Here is a 21,538-nt window from a genome sequence, read left to right as displayed (position 1 = left end):
GGCGCGCTCGTGCACTCGAGCGACGTCGGCTCCGACGGCGCAGGCACCCACCGCCCGTGTCGCGGCGAGCCCTTGCCGCCCGAAAAGGTGGGCGCCGCCTGCGAGCCCGACGACGAGGGCGACAGGAGCGGGTCGGACGTCGCCGCCTTGCTGATCGACGTCTTGCGCTGCAGCGACGACGTAAAGGACGAGGGCGTGATGGGCGAGAACCACGTTGGCGAGTCGTCGTAGTCCTCGTCGTCCGAGTCGAACAGGCGGGTGCGGCTCGACGACGGCGACAGGCTCGGCGCGAACGACTGCGTGCTCGACCCGAGCGAGCTCTCGCCGCCCTCGCTGCTCCCGCTGTCCCTGCGCCACTCGCCCTTGCCGCTGCCGCTGTCCTGCTTCGCCGCCGGCCGGCCCGCGCTCTGCCGCTCGGCGGGCGAGCTGTCGCCCGCCTCGAACAGGTCGCCCTCGGCCTCGCCGGCGCAGCAGCAGCACGCGTCGAAGCCCTCCTGGGCTGGCGGCGGCGACGGGAGGCGGTACCGGCGGCGCGACACGGAGCGCGCGCGGTCGCTCGCAGAGGTCAGGCGACTCGGGTTGACGTCGTCCATGCTGGTGGGTGCGCGAGACGGGCGTGGGCGGGCTCTGCGGCGCGCGCGACGCTCGCTGTCGGTGTCGAGAGGCGGAGCTGGGTCTATCGCGCGCGCCTTGCCCTTGCCCGGAATGTGCGAGAGGAGCGAGGCTGGAGGAGGTGGGTGGGTGGCGCCGCCTTGTCGATGAGCTCGCGGCGGTGGTGGTGGTGGTGCTGGTGCTGGAGCGGGAGACAGGGAGGACCAGCCTGGGTCCCGCATGGCTGGATAACGCTCAAGAGACGGACGTCGGTCGCCGTCGAGCAGGAGGTGTGAGGGGAAGAGAGGTCGGACCACGAGGTGCTCCTCACTGAGAGCCAAGCGGCCCGCCCGGGCCCTTTCGAGCGCTTTATCGCTCGTCAATAGCTCGACCTGTCGCCCACGCGCTTGCCACGCCAGGAGTGCCCAAGCCCTCGCTCGTAGAGTTGAGCTCCCGCGTGCTGCTCGTCCTCACTCCCTCCGCCACGGACCGCAACTTTGCCCTCGTGTCCGCGCGCGCGCGCTTCCCCCGCTTCCGCGGAACGTCCGCGTGCTCGCCGAAAGAGACACAAGCGGCTGCGAGTGCTGCTCGCCCGCGCGCGTTCTCCGCTCCAGCACCCGGGCTCGCTCTCGAGTTTGTCGCCGCCGAAAGCGGCGTGTCTACCCGGCCGATTCGCCAGAGAGCTTCGAGACCTCGGAAGCACCCCGCACGCACGCGCGCGGCGATGAGACGGAGGCCGAATCGGCTGAAGCAGCGATCGCCGCTCCGAGTCGATGCACACCAGCTTCCCTCTGCTCCTGCACCACCACCACCACCACGAGCACTCGCACCGTGCTCGCCATGCCGTCTGTCGACCTCGCCGCGCCAGTACCGCCCACAGCCATGCGCGCGTGGGCCACGCTCCTCACCAAGACGAGCTACCTCCAGGGCGCCCTCGTCTTGCAGCATTCGCTCGTCCAGCACGGCACCAAGTACCCGTTCGTCGTGTTCGCCACCGAGGAGCTGCCCGAGGACGCGCGCGACATCCTCAGGCGACGAGGCATCGCCGTGCGCGACATCGACTACCTCGAGCCGCCAAAGGAGCAGCGCAAGGAGCTCGACGAGCACGATCGCCGGTTCGCCGACACCTGGACCAAGCTGCGCGTCTTCGAGATGGCTGAATACGAGGTGCGTCCCGCCCTCTCGCCGTGTGCCAGCCTCGCTCGAGCCAGCTGACCCGCTCGTGCCCCCGCCCTCAACCGCAGCGCCTCGTCCTCCTCGACAGCGACATGCTATGCGTGCGCAACATGGACGAGCTGCTCGAGTTGCCGCTCGAGGAGGGCTGGATCGCGGCGGCCCACGCGTGCACATGCAACCCGCGCAAGCTCGCGCACTACCCGGACGACTGGTGCGTCCTCGTGTCCTTCCTCCTCCTCCTCCTCCATTCTCTGCCTCGGCGTCCTGCTGACCTGCCCTCCTTCTCTCTGCAGGGTTCCCGAAAACTGCGGCCACACGTCGGCCGTCCGCACCACCCCGCTCCCGCACACGTCGTTCTCCAAGCCGACCCACACGCGCCTCAACTCGGGCCTCGTCGTCCTCCGGCCCTCGCTCGACACCTTCTCGCGCATGCTCTCGTTCCTCCACACCGACCCTCGCGTCTCGACCTACTCGTTCCCGGACCAGGACCTGCTCGCCGACTTCTTCGAGGGCCGGTGGCTCCCCCTCAGCTACCGGTACAACGCCCTCAAGACCCTGCGCTACTGCCATTCGCCCATGTGGCGCGACGAGGACGTCAAGAACGTCCACTTTATCCTCAAGAAGCCGTGGTACTACCAGCTGCCCGAAAGCGACCCCGACGCCGAGCTGCACGCCTGGTGCGCTCCCGCCCTCTCCTCTCTTCCTCGTTCCCCTTGCTGCGCTCTCTGTCGCACTCGAGACTGACTTTGGCACCTCTCTGCAGGTGGTGGGACGCGTTCGACAAGCTGCAGGCTTCTTGGGGCGACGAGCCCGGGTGGAGCGTGATCGAGGCGACCGTCAACCGCGACATTCGTCGGCCGGAGCTTCAGTAGCCTGTCGCATGATACCCAAGCAGTGTTATTCTCCTCCTCGTTCTCTCTCTCTCGTCGAGCCGAGCGAGCTGCGGCAGAGGCTGCACGCTTCCCTCGGGCGCTCGGGCCCTCGCCCTCGCTTCCGCTTTGACGGCTCTCGGGCTCTCCTCGTCGGCGCTACCGACGACCGACGCCTCTGAGGAGCTCATTGAGGCGCGATCGAGCTCGTCGCCGAGCCTTGCTCCTGTCCGTGCCTCATAGCCGTGTCCGTGGAGCGTCCGCTTGCTCCGACTGCCGGCCTCGCACGTCGAGCCCTCGCTCTTCCTCCACTCGTCTGCTCTCGCCTTTCTACATGGACCCGCTCGCCCACATCGAGGTCAAGGGCGTCCTTAGCATCCTGCCCAGGACGAGGCGCAACGGCTCCAGCGTTTTCGGCCGCGACAACCGGGCGTTCGGCTCGTGGGCCAACCAGCGCGCCAGCGACTTGGCCCCGAGTTGGGCCACCGCTTCTTACGATCAGAAGGAGTACTTCCGGCGCCACATCCAGCACATCGCCAACCAGCTTCTGGGCGAGGACACGCACGAGCGATACGAGATTGGCGAGCTCCTGGTGCGCTCGCCTTTCGCCGACTCTCGCAGCCTCACTCGGTGCACTGACCCTCCTCGTCCTCCTCGTTTCCACTGCAGCCACGCGTCGAGACGATGCGCGAGTGGCTCCACGCAGGCGCAGCCGCCCCGTCCTCCTCGGTGCGCTCGAGCGCTCTCCCTTATTTCCCCTCCCCCGTGTGCGACGTCGCCGTACCTGACCCTCCTCGTACCTTGCGCAGAACCCTCAAGACTCGAGCGTCGACTTCGTGAGCACGCTCTCTCGCTCGATCCGTTTGGCAGGACGGGCGCAGCTGACGTGGCAGCACAGCGCGGCACCTTTCCCCCTTTTCACGGCAGTCTCGAGACCGGCCAGGAGGCCACGCCGTCCAGCGACAGGGCGACGCTTGTGCACTTGCTCCAGTCGATCGTCCAGTCGACGACGCCGTCGGGCGAGCCCCTCCCGATCCTCCAGTGGCGGACGCGCGCAGCCGAGTCGCTCGCCCAACTTTGGGAGACGACGCAGCCTGCACGACGTGTCCAGTTTGCGAATCGGCTGCAGGAGCTCAACAGGCGCCTGCAGAACGGGCAGATCTTGCTCCCGGCCGACCTCGTAAGCCGAACCTTTCCCTTCCCGCGCTCACACCTCGAGCGAGCGCTCCTGACGCACTTTCCTTCCTTCCACAGCCGTCCATTCCTCTCATGCACGACTTCCTGTCGCCGCCTCAGATGCTCGAACCGCGCTGGACCGGCGGTCCGCGGGCTGGCCACCCGTGGCACTCGCTCGCCAAGGCGACTCGTGCCGGCGACGGTCGTCGCTCAAGCTCTCATCGCAGCACGGCAACGCGCAAAAACGGCGAGGACGAGACGAGCCCGTTCTGGCCTGCACGTCGGTGCGTCTCTTCTCATTCGTCGCCCGTCCGCTCGAGCCTCGTCCTGACTCTCCTTCCTGCAGGTCCGCCTACTGAAGCGTAATCGCCCTGTAGACGCAGCATGCCCTCTCCCTCTCTTCTCTCTCGTCCGCGTACCCTCGCGGGCAGCCTCTCTCTACCCCCTCGCACTCGTCTCGTACCCCCCATTCTCGTCGTCGGCCTTCCCAAGTTGATCGTTCTCTCCTTTTCCTCTCTCCTCAGCCGAGAAGGGCCGTATCGAACGAGAGAACCTAGAGAGAGAAATACAGGCTGCGTAGAGCGCGAGGAAAACGACCGACTGAGCGAGCATGGAGAGCCAAGTCGACGACGTGCGACTTGAGAAGGCCGATCTGAATCGGGTCCTCGTCGACGAGCATGAAGCGGAAGCGCACTCGAGTCTCCCCGAGCATTCTCGAGACACACAGAGATGAGGGACGGCAAAGTCAGTGCACCGCTCGACGCAAGCTACAGCGCTCCACCGTCCACCGAGCCCTCGCGGTCATGCTCCCGGCCGCTCGCCCTTCATGAGCTCGAGCGTGTCGCGGCACGCCACCGCGCCCAACGCCTCGATGAAGCTCCTCGACGATCCGCCCCCTCCCCCGACCGCCGCCGCCGCGCCGTACCGTGGCAAGTCACCCATGGCGGCGCTCTCGATGAGCTCGACGCCGCCGAGGTGGTGCCGGATGACGCGGATGATCTCGTCCGGGTCGACCTCGTCGTCCCTCGCCTTCTTAGCCCGCCGAAGCTCGTCGATGGGCCCCGAGAAGAACGTGACGATCGAGCGCAGGTTCGAGATGCACTCGGTCGCGACGAACCCGGCGCCGGACCCGCTGCGGGTCGTCGTGCTCGTCGACGACGAGGGCGAGCGCGACAGGGATGGACGCGAGGGCGAGACCTGGAGCGAGGCGAAGAAGGTGGCGCGCGTCGGCGTCTCGCGGCGGGTGAGGGCGGGAGGGAAGGTGGTGCCCGTCGGGGTCGTGCTGGCCGAGTTGCCGCTGCCGATGACGGGCGACGCGATGGACGAGATGCCGAGGAGGTCCGACAGGGCCGACAGGGTCGCGTCGGCGTGGAGGATCTCGTAGAAGAGCTCGGCTTGAGCGGCGGGCGAGGGCAGGAGCTGGGCCGCCCAGTACGTCGCGTACGACAGGGTGACGAACAGCTGCAGAACCGGCGTGCGAGGAACAGGGTCAGATCGTGGCACTGACAAGGACGGGAAGAGAGAGAGGCAGAGGGCGCACCTGCGAGATGAGCGTGTCGAGGTGCACGCTCGCGCTCCGGAGCTCGAGGCTGTGCGACACGACGAAGCTCGCGAGCGAGAGCATGGCCCGCCAGACGATGACCCAGTCTCGTGCTGCGGGGGAAGTAGGCGGGTGAGGTCGCGCTCGAGAGGCTGCAGCAGAGAGGGAAAGAGGGACGCACCAAGGCGGACCTTCTCGGCCTTGAGCTGCTGAAAGATGCGCTGCAGCAGCCTGAGGGCAATCCTGTTGGGGTATGCTGCCTGTCAGGTCGATCGAGGGGGAAGACGGGTGCTGAGAGAGGTTGACGCACGCGTACGTCTCGACGTCGAGCCGCTTGTGGAGGTTGTGGCGGAGGAAGACAACCACCGAGTCGATCATGGCCGACAGGGGTACGGCACGAGCGTCGTCTCGCTGCGGAAGCATCGGATTGCGCTGCAAAGAGGCAGAGAGACGGTCAAGATCCTGCTCGAGGAGCTAGAGACGGAAGGAGAGCGAGACGCACCTGCCTGCAGAGCCGGATCCCGCCGTCGACCTTGGTCCTCGCGCACAGCTTGCCCTCGCCCTCCTCAACCAGGATCATGCACACGACGAGGCACAGGCGGGCGTAGAGCCGGGCCCGAGCCGAACCCGCCGCGTGGCAGACGACGTACGACGTGAGCGAGATGAGCGTCTCGGACAATGGCGGTGAACCTGCGCGAGGGCGAGCAGGGTCAGTGAGGGTCTCGCTCGCATCGAAAGAGAGGAGAGAGAGAGGGAGACGGACTCGAGTCGGCGCGAGAGGCAAACACGAGCGTGCAGAACGTCTTGTTCGAGTTGAGGAGCTCGAAGAAGGGGACGAGGAGCACGAGCGGCTCGGGCGGGAGCGCGGCAAACGGCGACTCGTCGGCGGGTCGAGGTGATCGAGGCCGAGATGCCGAGGTGCGAGTCGGCGTGGTGGGGGTCGAGGACGAGGACGAGGCGGTACGGGTGAGGGCGGCTCGAGGGGACAAGGGTGGTGAGGTGACGGGCGTGGACGACTCGCCGTTGGACGACGTGACGGCTGCAGGCGTACTCGAATCGGCGGAAAAGGCCGACTGGGCCGGAGCGGGCGAGAGCTCAAGCTCGCTGCCGTTGATGGCCAAGCTCGGCACGGGTCGGTCGACCTGCTCGCCGTCGTCCTCGCCCTCGACCGCCTTCTCCTTGCCCTTGCCGCTCGTCGCCGCACCTGGAGGAGGCGGTGGCGGCGGCAGCGCGAGCCCGCCGCTGAACAGGCCGCCACCGAGGCGCAGGGTCGACCAGACGAGCGACGACAAGGACGCGGCGAACGACGCCGGCGTGTCGTCGGCGAGGGCGACGTAGGCGTCTCGTGCACGCAGGCAGACGGTCGACGCGACGTCAATGATGCGCTGTGAGAGTGCGAGAGTCAGTGACCGGGCGAGAGAGGCGGGCGTGAAAGAAAAGATGAGGCGCACCTCCATGACGCCCTCCTCGACAAAGTCCTCGATGCGGACGCCGTACGGGTTGCGCGACTCGGCCTTGTGGTAGTTGGCGAGGAGGCCGAGCAGGAGAGTCGCCTCGAACGTAAAGTGCTGGGTCTCGCGGTCGGCGATGAACGAGACGAGGGTCGAGAAGAGGTCACGGCGGAGGAAGAAGGCGCCGAGCGCGCCCTGGTTGACGGACGCGACGACGACGAGGGCGAGCTGGAGCGTGCGGTGACGAACGGGGACTGTAATGGGGAAGGAAGAACGTCAGGACTGGACTAAGAGGGAAGAGGTCCGAGAGCGAGCGCGCACGAGGAACTTGCGAGTCCTGGAGGGTCAAGTCGATGGCCGAGACAAAGTCCTGCGGTGGGAGGCACGTCAATCATGCTACTGGACAGGCGCAGGTGGGCGAGGAGAGGTCGACGCACGGTAAAGACCTGGTCGCGGCGCTCGACGCTGCCGGCGAGGACCGAGAGGACGTCCTCGCTCTGATCGGGGTACTCGCGCCCGAGCACGTTGCGGCAGAACGGAATTAGGGTCTGTGTGGGGCGGGAGAAAGAGGGTCAGTCAGGCTGCGATAGGTCGTGCGAGAGAGGCGAGACGCACCTCGATGGCGTTGGAGCGGGTGACATCGGCGGGAGGGGCCGACTTGAGGACGTCGACCGCGTTGGAGAACAGGAGCGAGACGTTGTGCTGCACGAGGGAACGCGGCAAGGGAGGCCACGCGAGGGGTGAGGATCGTCCGGGCTTCCGAGCAAGTGGGAGAGGAAGGGAGCGAGGGCGCACCTGGTACGGGCCCGCGAGGTCGGCGGGCGAGAGGCGGTCGAGGGCAGATTGCTGAACGTTGAGCGAGGGCTTGAGGCAGAACAGGTCGGCGAACCAGCGACGCGGGTCGCGCTGGAGCTGGGTGAAGAGGAGCGGGTTGTGGGCGAGCTGGTGCCACGAGTGCTCGAGTTTCGATGGCGGGGCTTTGCCCTGGGTGTTGACCTGCTTGAGCGGCGAGGCCAACGGAGGCGAGGCCATGGCCTGGGCGGTGCGAGTTCCGGCGAGGACGAGCGCGGTCAAGAGGTGGGGAGGTGGGCGAGTGATCGCGGGCGCAGCGGGCTGCGGTGAGCGCGTCGGTCGCGGTTGATGAAGGCTGCGACGAGACTGGGCGGTACAGCCAGGCCGCTCGAGGCTGTTGGCGGTGAGGTTGAGGAGGGTCGCCAGGTGGAGACGTGCTCGTCTGGCTCACCGCTCGTTGTCGCTCTCGCTCATCGCTACAGCCAGCCCAGCATGGCAGACCAGCTCGACCTTGACTACTCGGACCTCGAGCAGCAGTCAGTCCCCTCCCCTCTCGCCCGCGTCTCGCCCTCGCCCCTCCCTCTCCTCCCCCTTGTCCTGCACTTTTGCCCACCACTGTCCACCTCGCTCCCTCGCGTCGCACACCCGCCCTGCGGGCCACCAGTCACGTCCACAGTCGACTCACCAACACCCCCAACAGGTTCACCGCCGAGTACGTCTCGCCCCTCGACTCGGTCGTCATCCTCGATGGCGCTCCCCTCGTCGGCCAGGACAAGGTCGACCGCCTCGTAAAGGCCGTCCTCAAGGCCGTCTCCAAGGAGGCCGGTCTGTCACTCTCGCCCGACCAGGTCGAGATGCCCCTCGACGACACCAACACGACAAAGGGCTTCATGTTCGTCTCGCTCGCCTCGCCCACCGAGGCCCAGCAGTTCCACCGCGCCCTCCACGGTCACGCCTTCGACAAGCGCCACACCTTTACCGTCGTCCCCTTCACCGACGTCGACTCGTACGCCAACCTCGACCACGAGTACCGCGCTCCCGAAAAGGAGGACTGGGCACCTCGCGTCCGTCTCCCTCTCTCTTTCTCTCGAGCGAGCGAGCCAGGACTGACTCTCGCCTTCGTCCGCGCAACAGGAGCACTTCCGCGCATGGCTCGCCGACCCGGCCGGCCGCGACCAGCTCATCCTGTACTCGGGCGACGACCTGAGCGTCCAGTGGGCCGCCAAGCAGGGTGTCGCCGACGTCGCCCACCAGCGCAACGTGCGTCCCTCTCTCTCTCTCTCTCGTCGTCGTGGTTGTGAGCGCGATACTGACCTCGGACGCGCCCTACAGAAATGGACCGACCTGTTCACCCAGTGGTCGCCGCAGGGCACCTACCTCACGACGATCCACCTTCAGGGCGTCGCCCTGTGGGGCGGCGCCTCGTTCGACCGCATCAACCGCTTCGCCCATCCCGAGGTCAAGCTCGTCGACTTTTCGTCGTACGAGCGCTACCTCGTCACCTGGTCGCCGCGCCCGATCGAGGCGACGGGCTCGCCCATGTCGCCGTTCACCGACGACGACGTCGGCAACAACGTCGCCGTGTGGGACGTCGTCACGGGCGCGCTCGTGCGCACGTTCCCCATGGTGGGCGCCGCCGCCGACCCGGCCAACGACGCGAGCAAGCGCATCGTGTGGCCCATGTTCAAGTGGTCGCCCGACGAGAAGTACGCGGCGCGCGTCACGCCCGGCCAGCAGATCTCGGTCTACGAGACGCCGTCCTTGACGATGCTCGGCAAGAAGAGCATCAAGATCGAGGGCGTCGTCGACTTTGAGTGGGCGCCGCTCAACGACCAGGAGCGCGAGGCGCTCGAGGCCGAGCGCAACGGGTCGGCCGCGCCCGGCTCGAGCCACCGCGAGAACAAGCTCGCGTTTTGGATGCCCGAGGTCATGAACCAGCCGGCGCGCGTGTCGCTCATGAGCCTCCCGAGCCGCGCCATCATCCGGTCCAAGAACCTGTTCAACGTGCACGACTGCAAGCTCCACTGGCAGTCGAACGGCGACTACCTGTGCGTCAAGGTCGACCGCCACACCAAGACGGGCAAGACCAAGTACTGCAACCTCGAGCTGTTCCGCCTGCGCGAGAAGGAGGTGCCCGTCCAGGTCATCGAGATCAAGGACGCCGTCGTCGCGTTCGCGTGGGAGCCGGCCGGTTCGCGCTTCGCCCTCATCACGTCCAACGACCCCAACCTCGGCAACCCGCTGCCCGGCCAGATGCCCAAGACGGCCCTGTCGTTCTACGCCTACGACCAGCGCAAGGGCGACTTTTTGCCGCTCAAGACGTTCTCGGACAACAAGTCGTGCAACAACCTGTTCTGGTCGCCCAAGGGCCGCAACGTGCTCGCCGCCACGCTCGGGTCCAACTCCAAGTTCGACCTCGAGTGGTACGACCTCGACCTCGACAAGCCCGAGGGCGCCGCCGCCCAGAGCGAGCACAACGCGGCCGACGCCATCCGGTGCCTCGTCACGCGTGAGCCGTACGGCACGACCGACATCGAGTGGGACCCGTCCGGTCGCTACGTCGCCACCTACGGCTCGTCGTGGATGGGCTCGGTGCGTCCCCCTCGTCCTCTCTCTCTCTCTCCTTTTGTCGTTCCCTCACTGACTCTCTGCCTCGTCCGTCCGTCCCCGGTGTGCGCAGATGGAGCCCGGGTTCGCCATCTGGGACTTCAAGGGCGAGCCGATCCAGGAGGCCAAGGTGGACCGGTTCAAGCAGCTCCTGTGGCGCCCGCGCCCGCCGACGCTCCTCTCGCGCGAGCAGCAGCGCAAGGTGCGCAAGAACTTGCGCGAGTACGCGCGCGCGTTCGACGAGCAGGACGAGCTCGAGCAGGCCAACGAGAACAGCGAGCTCGTCGAGCGCCGCACGCGCCTCCTCGACGAGTGGAACGCGTGGCGCCGCGAGTGCGTCGAGGCCATGGAGCGCAGGCGCAAGGAGATGGGTCGCGCCGTCAAGTCGAGCTTGCTCAAGGCGGCAGAGGCCCAGCAGGAGGACGAGGTCGTCGAGGAGTGGGTCGAGGAGGTCATCTCGGTGCGTCCCTCGCTCTCTCTTTCTCTCTCTCCCCCTCTCTTTCGTCTCTCGTCCTCAGCAACTGACCCTCGTGCCCTTCTCGACGCCCTGCAGGAGACGGTCGAGGTCCTCGCCGAGTAGATAGAGAGTCGGTCGCGCAGAGCAGGTCCTTGCATTGTCACCAGCTGTCTTCCTCGGGTCCTCCCACTTTCTCTTTGCACGAAAGCCTTCTCGAGCGTCTCTCTGTCTGTCTCTCGTTCGTCGGCAGTGAGAAATCGAGGGATGCGGCGACCAGCGCCGTCTCGTTGCACACGCTCCCTCGCCCGCTCAGCCGAGGCACTCGATGACCATGTCGAGCACCTGCTCGAACGTCTCCTTCTCGGCCTCAGTCACGCCTGCGTCGTCGTCGTCGTCGCCGAGCGCTGCGCCGTCCCGCTGCGCGCGCTTGAGCCCGATCCCGAGCACGACGGGCCGCTGTGCGCCCTCTCCCGCGGCCCCGAGGCGCGCAAAGATGGCTGCGCCGACGTGAAGGGCGTACAGGTCGTGGAGCGAGGCGATGTGCGGGGACGGGGCGGCGCCAAAGAGCGGGGTGAGGAGGGTCGAGGGGTGAGGAGCCGGGCGAGGGACGGTGCGCGCGGTCGAGGAGGACGCTTGAGGGGGCGGCGGCGGAGGTGGGAGGGCGGTGAGGGCCGAGGGAGGTGCCGTGACTTGGATCTGAGTGGCTCGAGGGTCAGTGCGCCTGGGCGAGAGAGGGTGGAGGGGAGGAGAGGGGACGGACCATGGCTCCGATGCGGCCGAGCTGGGTGACGATGACGAGGACGCGGTCCTGGAAGATCTGGACGACGACGTCGGTGTGGATGCCGTTGACCTTGCGAGCTCGCTGAGCGGTCGGGATGGCCTGCGGTGGTGGTTGCGCGCGAGGAGGAGGGGCCGAGGCGGAGGGGTCGAGGGGCGGTTGCTGGTTCGGAGTGGATGCGAGGTCGAGGTTTGCCGTGTCTACGAGTGCGCTCATGGTGTGCACTGGCTCTGGCGAGGCGGGTGGGAGCGAGAGACGAGCTGGATTTGTTCTCATCTCATCTCGTCGCGCTCCTCTCCCTCACCTCTCACGCACTCACCTGCTCGAGCTGCCATGGTCACCAAGCGCAAGGCTGCACCTAGCCCGCTCCACCCGCCCGACCGCCCGCTCCTCGCACTCGGCCTCGAGGGATCCGCCAACAAGCTCGGAGTCGGCCTCATCCTACACTCGCCGCCAGCTCCGAGCACCGCCAGTGGCTCGCACAAGTCCCCGACAGGCGACTCGGCCACCGTCTCGATCCTCAGCAACATCCGCCACACCTACGTCACCCCGCCAGGCGAGGGCTTCCTCCCCTCGGACACGGCCCGGCACCACAAGCGCTGGATCTCGCAGGTCGTCGCCAAGGCCCTCGAACAGGCCGCCAAGTCGATGCACGACGTCGACGTCGTCTGCTTTACAAAGGGCCCCGGCATGGGCGCTCCCCTCCAGACCGTCGCCCTCGTCGCGCGCACCCTCGCCCTCCTGTACAACAAGCCCCTCGTCGGCGTCAACCACTGCGTCGGCCGTGTGTCCCACTCTCCCTTTCTCTCCCGTGCGTCCCCCTGCTCACCCTCTCCTTGTCGCGCACAGACATCGAGACGGGCCGCCTCATCACGTCGTCGCCGTCGCCCATCGTCCTATACGTCTCGGGCGGCAACACTCAGGTCATCGCTTACTCGCAGCAGTGCTACCGCATCTTTGGCGAGACGCTCGACATTGCCGTCGGCAACTGCCTCGACCGGTGCGTCCCTCGTCCGCCCTCGTCTCTCCTGTCCCTCGAGCGGCGCTCACCCAAACCTCCCTCTCGCAGGTTCGCGCGCATCATCGGGCTCAGCAACGACCCGAGCCCAGGCGCCAACATCGAGAAGGAGGCCAAAAAGTGCGTCCTCTCTCCTCTCTCGTCGGCCTCGAGCGCTCGGTCCAGTCGTCCTGACCTTGCCCCTCCTCGCCCGCTCGCAGGGGTCGCCGGCTCCTCCCGATCCCGTACGCGACAAAGGGCATGGATATCATGCTCGGCGGCATCCTCCACGCCGCAGAAGCCTACACGCGCGATCCTCGGTTCCGCCCCTCGTCATCATCGTCGTCGTCGGCGACCTCGGGCGGCGCGGCGCCGGGACCTGTCTCGCAGGAGGAGCGGCGGCGTCGAGCGGCAGGCGAGGGCCCGCAGGCGGCGCTGCAGGACATTGGCCTGTCGGCTGCGCGACCGGCGGCACCTGCACGAGGCGGCTCGAGCGCGGCGTCGGCGGGCAAGGGCACGGACCGTGCTGGACGAGCTGCCGGCGAGGACAAGGAGGAGGAGGAGGACGTCATCACGCCGGCCGACCTGTGCTTCTCGTTGCAGGAGACGGTGTTCGCCATGCTCGTCGAGATCACCGAGCGGGCCATGGCGCATGCGGGAGGGCGCGAGGTCCTCATCGTCGGCGGCGTCGGCTGTGCGTCCCTCTCTTCCTCCACCTTCTGCGCGCGCCCTCCCATCGAGAGCGTGTACTGATGGCGAGCTCGACCCGACGCAGGTAACGCGCGGCTGCAGGAGATGATGGAGATCATGGTGCAGGAGCGAGGCGGCAGCATCTTTGCGACGGACGAGCGGTGCGTCCTCTTCTCCTTTCGTCCTTCCCTTGTCGATGAACCTCATCTGACTAGATTGAGTGCACGAAACAGGTTCTGCATCGACAACGGCATCATGATCGCCCACGCCGGCCTGTTGAGCTACCGCATGGGCTACGAGACGCCACTCGAGGAGACGGCGTGCACGCAACGGTCCGTCCTCAGCTCTCCTTTCTCGCACACTCTCCCTCGCTCGTCGTCGTCGCCGTCTCGGCGTGCGTTGAGCGCGTTAAGGTCGCGAGAACGACGAGCTCACCTTGCCGCCCCTGCAGGTTCCGAACAGACGAGGTCCTCGTCAACTGGCGCGCATAGTCGCCCTCGCCCTCGCTCTTGAGCATACCCGACGCCGCTGCAATGTACTTGAGCACCGCGCGACAGCCTGAGTGCCCTTTGCTGCGCCTTGAGTGCGCGTCTCTCGTGAGACCAGGAGAGGCGGGTCGGAGAGGTCGTTCTTGCGAGCTCGTGTCCTCTCAAGCTCTGTATATGTACTGGAGAGTGCAGTCGATCCGGGAGAGAGCCGTACGACTGCTGTGAGCAGCGCAACGCCGAGCGAAAGTGCGCCCCGCCGCCCGCCTCCCTCTCTCGCCGCCCACAACTCGACCCTCACGACTGGGCTCGGGCGACACGGCTCGTCTCGATGCTCTGATACCTCGGCAACTCGATCCTACTGCGCCCGCACCACCGCAAGCGGTCGCCGCCTGCGCAGAGCGCGCGGCGTCTTCATCAGTAGCTCGCGTCGTCCCAACTCTCTCGACTGGCGGTAACGGTTCATGGGCCTGTGGGCGTCGTCGTAGAGGACTATCACAGCATCAAGGAGACTACTGGGCCAGGCGAACGCGCTGTGCGGGCTGTGGGCGACTGGTGCGTCCACCTCCTCCCCGCCTCCCCGTGTTTGGCACCCGTCTCCCTCTCCCCTCGCCCCCTCTGCCACCTCGCGACGCGGTACAGGGGTCTCGATGGACTGGATCGGTCACCTTACAGGCGGAACGGCTGCGCAAGGCGAGCAGGGCGGTCCTCTGGGCGGCGCGAGGCGGGCTCTCGACCTCGAGGCGGCTCGTCTTGTCCTTTGTACGTCCCGCGCACTCTCCCTGTCCCTTGCAGGACCTTCATGTGGGTCTGTGCTCCGCGCCGAGCCGCGCACTGACCCTCTCGACCTCGCGCCGCAGGTTAGTCGCGCCCTCGATGGCACCTCCCTCTTCTCGGCCCCGAAAGCTTCCCCTCGCGCCCTTGCTGCGCCGCGCGATGGCTCTCCTCTGTTCAGTCGAGCTAGCTTGTGTCTTGAGAGCGAGCTTAGACTGCCCAGATGTCCGCCTCGTCGTCGCACTCGTCCCGACGGCCGAACGAGTCGAGCCGTCGCGGACGGGTCTTTACGAGGCCGCGCCCGCCCTCACGTGCCCCTGAGGGCAGCGGGCGCACTCTGGTGAGCCGCTCGTACGGCGCGCACCCCTGCGGAGCGCCCGTACGCCCGGCCACCTGCTGAAAACAGGGGGACCCTGCGCACCTTCTCTCAAACGCTAGCTCTCGATCTAGCAGGGTTACGGCCTTCTGCTCGTGTCAGATCGGACGAGGAGGTGTCTGCGGTGCAATCGAGCGCGTTTCCCGAGCTAGTTTGTCGCGTAGAGCGAGAGTTGGCCTCTTGGCCTTCTCCCTCGAGTCCGAGGTTGGCGAAGCCGCGAGAGCTTTTCCTGCTGGCTCGTTCTCTCTCGAGCTCGCTCTGTCCGTCTATACCAGTGCGTCCGGCGCGGCGCACAGCGTGCCGGGCACTGTGGACGTCGCGAACCTCGTCCGTCTCTTCGACTTGCTCGTCGAGCTCGTTTGCCTTGCTGCGCGCAGCATCGCAGCACATAAAGTCTCGCAGGTGGTCTCTGAGCGACTGACCGAAATCTCACCGGTCGATGTCGAGTCCAGTCGAGCTGCAGAGTCGAGGAGGTCCGAGCGCTTCAGAGCGCTTCCCTCGAGCGAGTGGAAAGCTGTTCAGGTCAAGCGAACGTAGAGCCCGTGTTGCCGTCTAGTGATGGTGAGCGGCCTCAGCTTCTCAATCTCGACCGTGCGGCATTCTCTGCCGAAGGAGAGCAAGCTCTCGAAGCGAGGCGAGGCAACTTGAGAAGGTCGCTTGCACCTCTCAGTTGTCGTTCTGGCCGACACCGTGGACGCAGCTTTCCTCTCCTTGCAGCGAGATCAGACAGGAACGCGCATGAGATTACGCTCGAGAAGATCTACCAGAAACGCCCGTGCGCCGCGTCCGCCCTGCGCTCCCACTCGTCCTTGTCGAGCCCGTACCGAGCCGCAGCGCGCAGCCCGAGGAGCGGTCGCGGCGCCTTGGCGAGCGATTGCTCCCTGGGCGCTGCATCATGGCGAGCTGGGTCGAACCGAAGGCTCGTTGCAACCGAGCGCATGTGCAGACCGAGTGGGTCAGAACCGGGCGGGGTCGGCGGCGCCGTCGACGACGCCGGGTGAGCCGGCTCGAGGCCAGGCGAGCGGTGGGGAATGTGCGGCGAAGCGAGGAAGATGCGCATGTTCTCGTACGAGGGCTGCGGGGCGGCCAGGCGGTCAGTGCGAGGACATGGCACTGAGGGGGGAACGTGCAGACGCACAAGGATGTCCGGGTTCGCTCTGTCTACGGCCTGCAGCGCCTCGTAGAACAACTCGAGGCTGCGCTTGAACGCCGACCTCCTCTCTGGCGAAGCGCTCCTCCACGCTGAAGAGAGGTACGAGCACGCGTCGGTGCCCCACGCTTTGACGACGTGATGATGGTCGGGGAAGATGCGGTGCCCGTCCCGCCGCGAGCCCTTGACGATCCTGAGGACGGGGACCAGGTCGCTGTACTTGGGGCCGAGGTGCTCGACAGGGCCGTCGCCTGGCGCAGGAAGAACGCCTCGCTGCGCGTAAAAAGAGGCGTCAGGACCGGCGTACTCAGATATGGAGCAGGAAGCTGTACAAGCGCACGAATTCGTCGCGAGCGTATACGGGGGTCGGCGGCATGAAAGATTGAGGGCGAGGGTGAGAGGTGCAGGAGAGAAAGAGCTCGCAAACGGAGAACCACCGACGCCGGAGCGGTCGCTGCGGACGCGCCGCGGACTTTCCGCTGTGCGAACCGGCTGTAGGAGCGGCGAGATCGACCTCGGGCGTGCTCTGAGCTGTCCGGGCGGGCGAGGCTTCAGAGCTCGAGGGGTCCGAGCGGGCTCACAACTTGAGAAGGCCGCGTCGTTGCTGCTCGCTCGCCGGCGATGGCTGTTCCGCGCGCACGCCTCTCAGCTCTCGCATCTCTAAAGAGCACGTAGATGAGGCAAGAGGACCACCAGGGTCTATTGCGTGCGAGGGGAATAAGGCTAAAAAGGGGAAGACGGCGACGAGGAGTGCGCGACGAGGCAAAGAAAGGGGTGCGAGGGGAACGAGAGTACATGGGGATAGTGTGTGCAGAAGCTCAGAGAAGGGCCGGGAGCTCGTCGCGACGGCGGCGCGAGGCTGAGGGAGGGAGGCCGAGACAAGGTCAGTCCGGCTCGACGAGGACGCAGAGGAGGAGGACGCACTGAGGCTCGTCTTCATGGCGGCGTAGACGTCCGAGGTGAAACCGCGCGAGTCGAAGACGAACCTGCCGGGTCGAGGAGGGAGGGCGAGAAGGCCGTCAGTCCCGGGCGCGGTGGCAAGAGGAGAGAAAAAGGGACGCACACGCCGCCGAGGCCCTCGCGCATCGCCCAGATCGTCTTGCCCTTGACGCTCTGCGCATCGTCGTAGGCGATGTAGTGCCGCTTGGCGGGGCTGAAGAGGAACGGCGTCTGGGAGCACGTGTCGAAGATGCGCTCGTAGCCGTTCAGGCCCTTCGAGCCGTCCTTGCTGAGGAGCTGCGTGAGGGGCACAAACAGGAGAGTCAGTGGAACGTCGAGAGAAACGAGAAAGAGGAAGAGGGGACGCACGCCCTGAGAGATGAGGTCGCGGTACTGCCACTGCCCAGTAAAGGCGGCCGTCGTCGTCCCGCACTCGTCCGTGTACGGCGCGTTCGAGTCGCCCGGCGCACCCTTGGGCGTGACGCCCGTGACGCCCTGGTATGCCCGGCTCTTCCACTTGCCGCCGCTGACGTCGATCTCCTTGAGCGTCGACGAGGTCGTCGTGAAGGAAATCGCGTAGGCCGGGATGCCCATGAGGATCTTGGCGGCAGGGAACCCGCGACTGGTCCACAGCTTGACCGCCGTCTGGACCGACGAGTCGCTCGCACACTTGCGCAACGGCGCGTTCGGGCCCGTCGTGGGCGACCAAGGACCGGCGATGTCGTACAGCATGAGGTTCAGGTAGTCGAAGTACTTGGCGTAGGGCGCAAAGCTCGCGAGAGGTGCGCCGTCGGGGCCGAGGAAGCCCTCGGTCGAGACGGCGGCCGTGATGAGCTTCGAGGTGCCGAGCTTTTGCCGAAGCACCTTGAGGAACTGCAGCAGGCGCGTCGAGTCGTCCTTGTTGACGCGGTTGCACCCGATTCCTCGGTTGTTGGGGAACTCCCAGTCTGCGGGACGAGAGGGAGGATCAGCAACGGGAAGAGAGGGAGGGGAGAGAGGGCGGGAGGAGGGAGAGGAAGGGGTGGACGCACCGAGGTCGACGCCGACGAAGCCGTACTTGTCCATGAAGCCCTTGATCTTGGTCGCGAGCGACGCCTGCTTTGTCGCCGAGTCGAGGAGCGAGCTGAAGTAGATGCTGCCGGACCAGCCGCCGAGCGAGAAGACGGGGCGGACGCCGTGGGCCTTTGCCTCCTTGACGAACTCGGCGATGTCGGCGGTCGACTGGTCCTCGGGGACCTTGAAGCCGGCGGACGTCGTCACAGTCACAAAGTAGTAGGCGATGCCGCCGCTCTGCCACGGGATCTGGGCGGGCGCTTGGTCTGCCGAGTTGTAGGCCGGCCAGTACTGCGCGCTGCAGGATGGGAGGAGGCCAGTCAGCACTCGGGCCGCTCGTGCAGGCACTAGGACACGACGAGGAGTGGGACGAGTCGCTCTGGCGCGGCGCAAGGGCTCGGCGAGGTGCGGAAGAGGTGGGAGGTGGGCAACTGAGGGGGAGGGGGGGAGACGCACATGATGGGGGCGGTGGCGCTAGCGAGCGCCGTGCAGGACGCGGCTACGACAGCCTTGAAGGCGAACGATGGCCTCATGGCGGTGCTGGTACGAGTCGAGCGTCGAGGAGGGAGAGCGAGGGTGATGAAGTCGAGTTGGCTGATGAGCTCTTGGCGCGTCAAGATGGGCCCGTGACGGTGCCGGGTGCGTGACCGAGGGCTGGACGACGGCGCGAGAGAGCACGTCGAGGTGCAGGCGAGAGCACAAGGATAGCGAGACGAGGGGAAACGAGACGAAGAGGCGGCGCGGGCGAGACGGAAGTTCCGCACAAGGGGAAGCTCTCCTCTCGTCAAGGCGGCGCGTGCGGGTGGGGTACGGCGACGCGTGCGCACGAGAAGAAGCCCGAGCCCGACAACCACTCGATCGAGCAACGAGCGGACGATGTTCTAGCGTCCGGACGAGCGCGTGCCGAAGGTGCAGCGACGCGCAGAGGCGCGGCTTTGTGACGAGGGCCAGCTCGTGAGCGCGCGCCTCTTGCCGCCTTCGAGCCAGTGCACGCGCCACCGAGAGATCGCAGCCAACGAAGAGCGGCGAGAGCGAGCGCGAGGAACGAGGAGCAAGCTAAACTCTCGGCGACCTTCTCAAACTGCGCAAGCTCTCGTCTTCTCAGCCCACGGCGTCTGAGAGCGTGAGACGAGGGCGACGCGACGAGAATGCGATTGCGGGTAGTAATACACGAAATGAGAGGGATTCTACGAGCTACAGCGGGCCCACAGGTTGACGGCGAGGGCCTTGAACGGCTCGACGACGGGCAGGTCGGGCAGAAGCGCCCACAGGCGCACGGCGACGCCGTAGTAGACGAGGGCGAGGCCGACGATCGACAGGGCAGCAACGGCGAGCGAGTACGAGAGGGGAAGGCCGAGGGCGCGCAGGGCCGGCGTGACCCAGTGAACGGGCCAGGCGGCGAGGAAGGCGGCGCGGACGACGACGAAGAAGGCCTTGGCCACGAGGTCGCCGGCGGGACCGACAAGGCTCGTGATGGGCGATGGGCGGGCGAGGCGAGTGCGCAGGCGCAGGTGGTGGTCCTCGAGGGCGCGAAGCTGCGAGAGACACGAATGGCTGGGTCAGTCGACCGTCTCGAGACTCGCCGAGAGTGCGCAAGGAGACGCACCTTCTGATAGTCGGTCTCCTCGATGTCCTTCTGCGTCGCCTCGACCTTGTCGACGAGCCGGTTGATCTCGGCGTCGACCTTGTCCTGCTCGGCGGCGACCTCGCGCGCACCCGCATCGAGCTCGTCGGCCGCCCGCGTCAGGTCGCGCACGACGTTCTCGAGGACCCGGAGCGGATCGGCGTGCTGCATCGGCGAGAAGCCCGACGCTCGGCTGACCTCCTTGGGCCGCGGCGGCGCGAGGTCGCTGTGCGGCGGGACAACGTTGGGCGGGAACGCGAGCGTGTGCGACCGAGCGCGCATCTGCTGACGAGTCGATACGGGCTCGGTGACGTGACGGGCGTGCGCTTGGACGGGATGGCGGTCGCGGCGCGGTCGACGAGCGTGCAGGGACGGCTTGCGGGGCGACGACGCGCGCGACCGTGAGCCACGGGCTCGCTCGTCGTAGCTCGACGCATGCGACCTGCTCGAGCTGGACGACGTCGACGACGACGACGACGACGACTCGCTGTCCTCCGAGTCCGAGTCGTTGCCGGACCCGCCGCTGACGTCCTCGCCCTCCTCCTCGAGGTCGCGGCGCCGCTTGACGTGGGCGACGTCGGCGAGTACGCTCGCAGGGATGCGTGGCGGGGCGTAGTACGACGAGAGGCGAGTCTCGGCCGTGGTCGACTCGGCGTGCGCCGACAGCTCGTCGAGGCAGGAGCCGAGGGTCGCGATCTGCTGCGGCAGCGAGTCGTCGAGGCGGGCGACCTCGATGCGGACCTGGCGGAGAGCACTGCAGGACGAGACGCCGAATGTCAAGAGGCGAGACGAGGAGATAGGGAGCAAGATGAGAGAGAGGGCGGGCGCACCTGTTGAGCCGCCCGAAATCGTCCTCGTTCAGGTCGACGACCTCGCGAGGCTGCCGCCTCCTCCTCCTCGTCGCCGCCCACTCGCCCTCGCTGTCGTCCTCCTCGTCCGCCTCGGCGATCTGGCTGCGCCGCAGCGCGCCGTCCGTGTTCCGCCCGCCCGGCCCGCTCGCCGCCGACCGTCCTCGACCGCCGCTGCCGTACAGCGACGTCGTCGGGCGTACCGAGGGCGGGTAGGCCCACGGGTCCGGGTACGTGTCGAGCGACGTCTTGAAGCCCTGCCACGCGCTCTGGAGGATGCGATTGCTCGCGCGACGCCAGGCCTTGCCGCCCGCCGCGCCGCCGCCCATGAGCGCCTCGTCGCCGCTCGAGCGCATCTGCCCGTCGCTGTCGAACCCGCTCGGGCGCGTGACGTCGACCGACGTGTTGTTCTTGCGCAGGTAGGGCCGCTCGAACTGGCGCCGAGCGGCGGCGCCGGGCTCGCCGCCGCTGCCGGGCGACGGCAAGCCCGGCTGCGGACGCCTCGACGGGCTGCGTGCGGCATAGTCCGAGTCGGACCGCCCTTGCGCCGGCGAGTCGTGCGCCTGGCTGTCGAGGGCGGTCGCGCTCGCGCTCGCCTCGTCCATCGTGCGCCCTCGGATGCGGTCGAGGCGGCGCGAGATGCCCGACCGCAGCGCCTCGGTCGTCGAGTGCGACCCTCGATGGCGCGAGGTCGTGCTCGAGGCGCCGGCGCCGGCGCTCGAGCTGAGCGGGAGGTCGTCTCGGCTCGCGAGGGCGGACCCGCCGCGCGAGTACGGGCTGTTGTCGCTCATGAGGCCGACGGCGTCTCGACCGAGGAGAGGTGACGGGTGGTGGACGGGCGATCGAGGCTGGGCCGCGCCGTTCGGGCCCGTCGAGAGGGACGTCGAGCGGCGAAGCGGCGAGCCGGGGTACACGCCGTCGCTGCTGTGAAAGCTGTGCTTCGAGCGAGCGAACGGCGCGCCCTCGTACGACGGCTGACGAGGCTGGAAAGGGCGCTGAGGGGGCGAGACGGGCGAGGCAGGTCGCGGGAGCGGGCTCGACCGGCCGTCGGTCGTCGCGAGGCTGCGGGCCGAGGCGTTGCCGTTGCGCGGGTACGGCTGCGCGCCGGCGCTAGTCGAGGTTGACGCCGAGGCGCCCGTCGGAAGCGCGACAGGTCCTCCTCCTG

At 67.4% G+C, this 21,538-nt stretch overlaps 9 protein-coding genes across 9 annotated transcripts; 4 read left to right on the top strand and 5 right to left on the bottom strand.

The window, feature by feature from the left end:
- Positions 1-1,473: 1,473 nt before the first annotated feature.
- On the top strand, positions 1,474-2,639 carry RHOBADRAFT_31214 (glycosyltransferase family 8 protein; the record flags this gene model as incomplete). The annotated part of the gene is made up of 4 exons (XM_018412951.1): positions 1,474-1,758; positions 1,836-1,978; positions 2,061-2,444; positions 2,531-2,639. The coding sequence occupies 4 exons, from the start codon at positions 1,474-1,476 to the stop codon at positions 2,637-2,639; spliced, it is 921 nt and encodes a 306-aa protein (XP_018273491.1).
- Positions 2,640-2,970: 331 nt separating this feature from the next.
- On the top strand, positions 2,971-4,171 carry RHOBADRAFT_41434 (uncharacterized protein; the record flags this gene model as incomplete). Its single annotated transcript, XM_018413885.1, has 6 exons — positions 2,971-3,228; positions 3,306-3,365; positions 3,446-3,472; positions 3,535-3,816; positions 3,891-4,096; positions 4,159-4,171. 6 exons carry the CDS (start codon positions 2,971-2,973, stop codon positions 4,169-4,171), a joined length of 846 nt encoding a protein of 281 aa, XP_018273490.1.
- Positions 4,172-4,613: 442 nt separating this feature from the next.
- RHOBADRAFT_51295 (uncharacterized protein) lies at positions 4,614-7,835 on the bottom strand (the record flags this gene model as incomplete). Its single annotated transcript, XM_018415764.1, has 11 exons — positions 4,614-5,273; positions 5,353-5,465; positions 5,534-5,595; positions 5,663-5,784; positions 5,855-6,042; positions 6,116-6,737; positions 6,804-7,057; positions 7,125-7,173; positions 7,241-7,351; positions 7,419-7,505; positions 7,599-7,835. 11 exons carry the CDS (start codon positions 7,833-7,835, stop codon positions 4,614-4,616), a joined length of 2,505 nt encoding a protein of 834 aa, XP_018273489.1.
- A 252-nt stretch (positions 7,836-8,087) lies between these two features.
- RHOBADRAFT_51294 (uncharacterized protein) lies at positions 8,088-10,847 on the top strand (the record flags this gene model as incomplete). Its single annotated transcript, XM_018415763.1, has 6 exons — positions 8,088-8,131; positions 8,296-8,659; positions 8,730-8,855; positions 8,928-10,187; positions 10,276-10,662; positions 10,756-10,847. The coding sequence occupies 6 exons, from the start codon at positions 8,088-8,090 to the stop codon at positions 10,780-10,782; spliced, it is 2,208 nt and encodes a 735-aa protein (XP_018273488.1). The 3' UTR covers positions 10,783-10,847.
- Positions 10,848-10,917: 70 nt separating this feature from the next.
- On the bottom strand, positions 10,918-11,653 carry RHOBADRAFT_51293 (uncharacterized protein; the record flags this gene model as incomplete). The annotated part of the gene is made up of 2 exons (XM_018415762.1): positions 10,918-11,355; positions 11,420-11,653. The coding sequence occupies 2 exons, from the start codon at positions 11,651-11,653 to the stop codon at positions 10,969-10,971; spliced, it is 621 nt and encodes a 206-aa protein (XP_018273487.1). The 3' UTR covers positions 10,918-10,968.
- Positions 11,654-11,770: 117 nt separating this feature from the next.
- On the top strand, positions 11,771-13,699 carry RHOBADRAFT_33594 (uncharacterized protein; the record flags this gene model as incomplete). The annotated part of the gene is made up of 9 exons (XM_018413121.1): positions 11,771-12,221; positions 12,287-12,437; positions 12,507-12,575; positions 12,656-12,766; positions 12,825-12,837; positions 12,987-13,128; positions 13,210-13,285; positions 13,358-13,456; positions 13,576-13,699. 9 exons carry the CDS (start codon positions 11,771-11,773, stop codon positions 13,613-13,615), a joined length of 1,152 nt encoding a protein of 383 aa, XP_018273486.1. The 3' UTR covers positions 13,616-13,699.
- A 1,820-nt stretch (positions 13,700-15,519) lies between these two features.
- On the bottom strand, positions 15,520-16,285 carry RHOBADRAFT_41429 (uncharacterized protein; the record flags this gene model as incomplete). Its single annotated transcript, XM_018413884.1, has 4 exons — positions 15,520-15,647; positions 15,723-15,834; positions 15,898-16,182; positions 16,250-16,285. The coding sequence occupies 4 exons, from the start codon at positions 16,283-16,285 to the stop codon at positions 15,520-15,522; spliced, it is 561 nt and encodes a 186-aa protein (XP_018273485.1).
- A 306-nt stretch (positions 16,286-16,591) lies between these two features.
- RHOBADRAFT_51291 (glycoside hydrolase family 18 protein) lies at positions 16,592-18,598 on the bottom strand. The gene is made up of 6 exons (XM_018415761.1): positions 18,358-18,598; positions 17,880-18,199; positions 17,218-17,795; positions 16,973-17,145; positions 16,834-16,895; positions 16,592-16,768 (listed from the first exon to the last, which is right to left on the bottom strand). Exons 1-6 carry the CDS (start codon positions 18,432-18,434, stop codon positions 16,728-16,730), a joined length of 1,251 nt encoding a protein of 416 aa, XP_018273484.1. The 5' UTR covers positions 18,435-18,598; the 3' UTR covers positions 16,592-16,727.
- Positions 18,599-19,043: 445 nt separating this feature from the next.
- On the bottom strand, positions 19,044-21,530 carry RHOBADRAFT_51290 (uncharacterized protein). The gene is made up of 3 exons (XM_018415760.1): positions 20,356-21,530; positions 19,508-20,279; positions 19,044-19,436 (listed from the first exon to the last, which is right to left on the bottom strand). The coding sequence occupies exons 1-3, from the start codon at positions 21,162-21,164 to the stop codon at positions 19,089-19,091; spliced, it is 1,929 nt and encodes a 642-aa protein (XP_018273483.1). The 5' UTR covers positions 21,165-21,530; the 3' UTR covers positions 19,044-19,088.
- Positions 21,531-21,538: the final 8 nt, after the last annotated feature.

This window comes from Rhodotorula graminis (assembly GCF_001329695.1).
Source record: "Rhodotorula graminis WP1 unplaced genomic scaffold RHOBAscaffold_2, whole genome shotgun sequence".
Taxonomy (NCBI): Eukaryota; Fungi; Basidiomycota; class Microbotryomycetes; order Sporidiobolales; family Sporidiobolaceae; genus Rhodotorula; species Rhodotorula graminis.
Note: the sequence above shows the minus strand (reverse complement) of the source record. Positions and strands in the feature narration are given on the sequence as shown.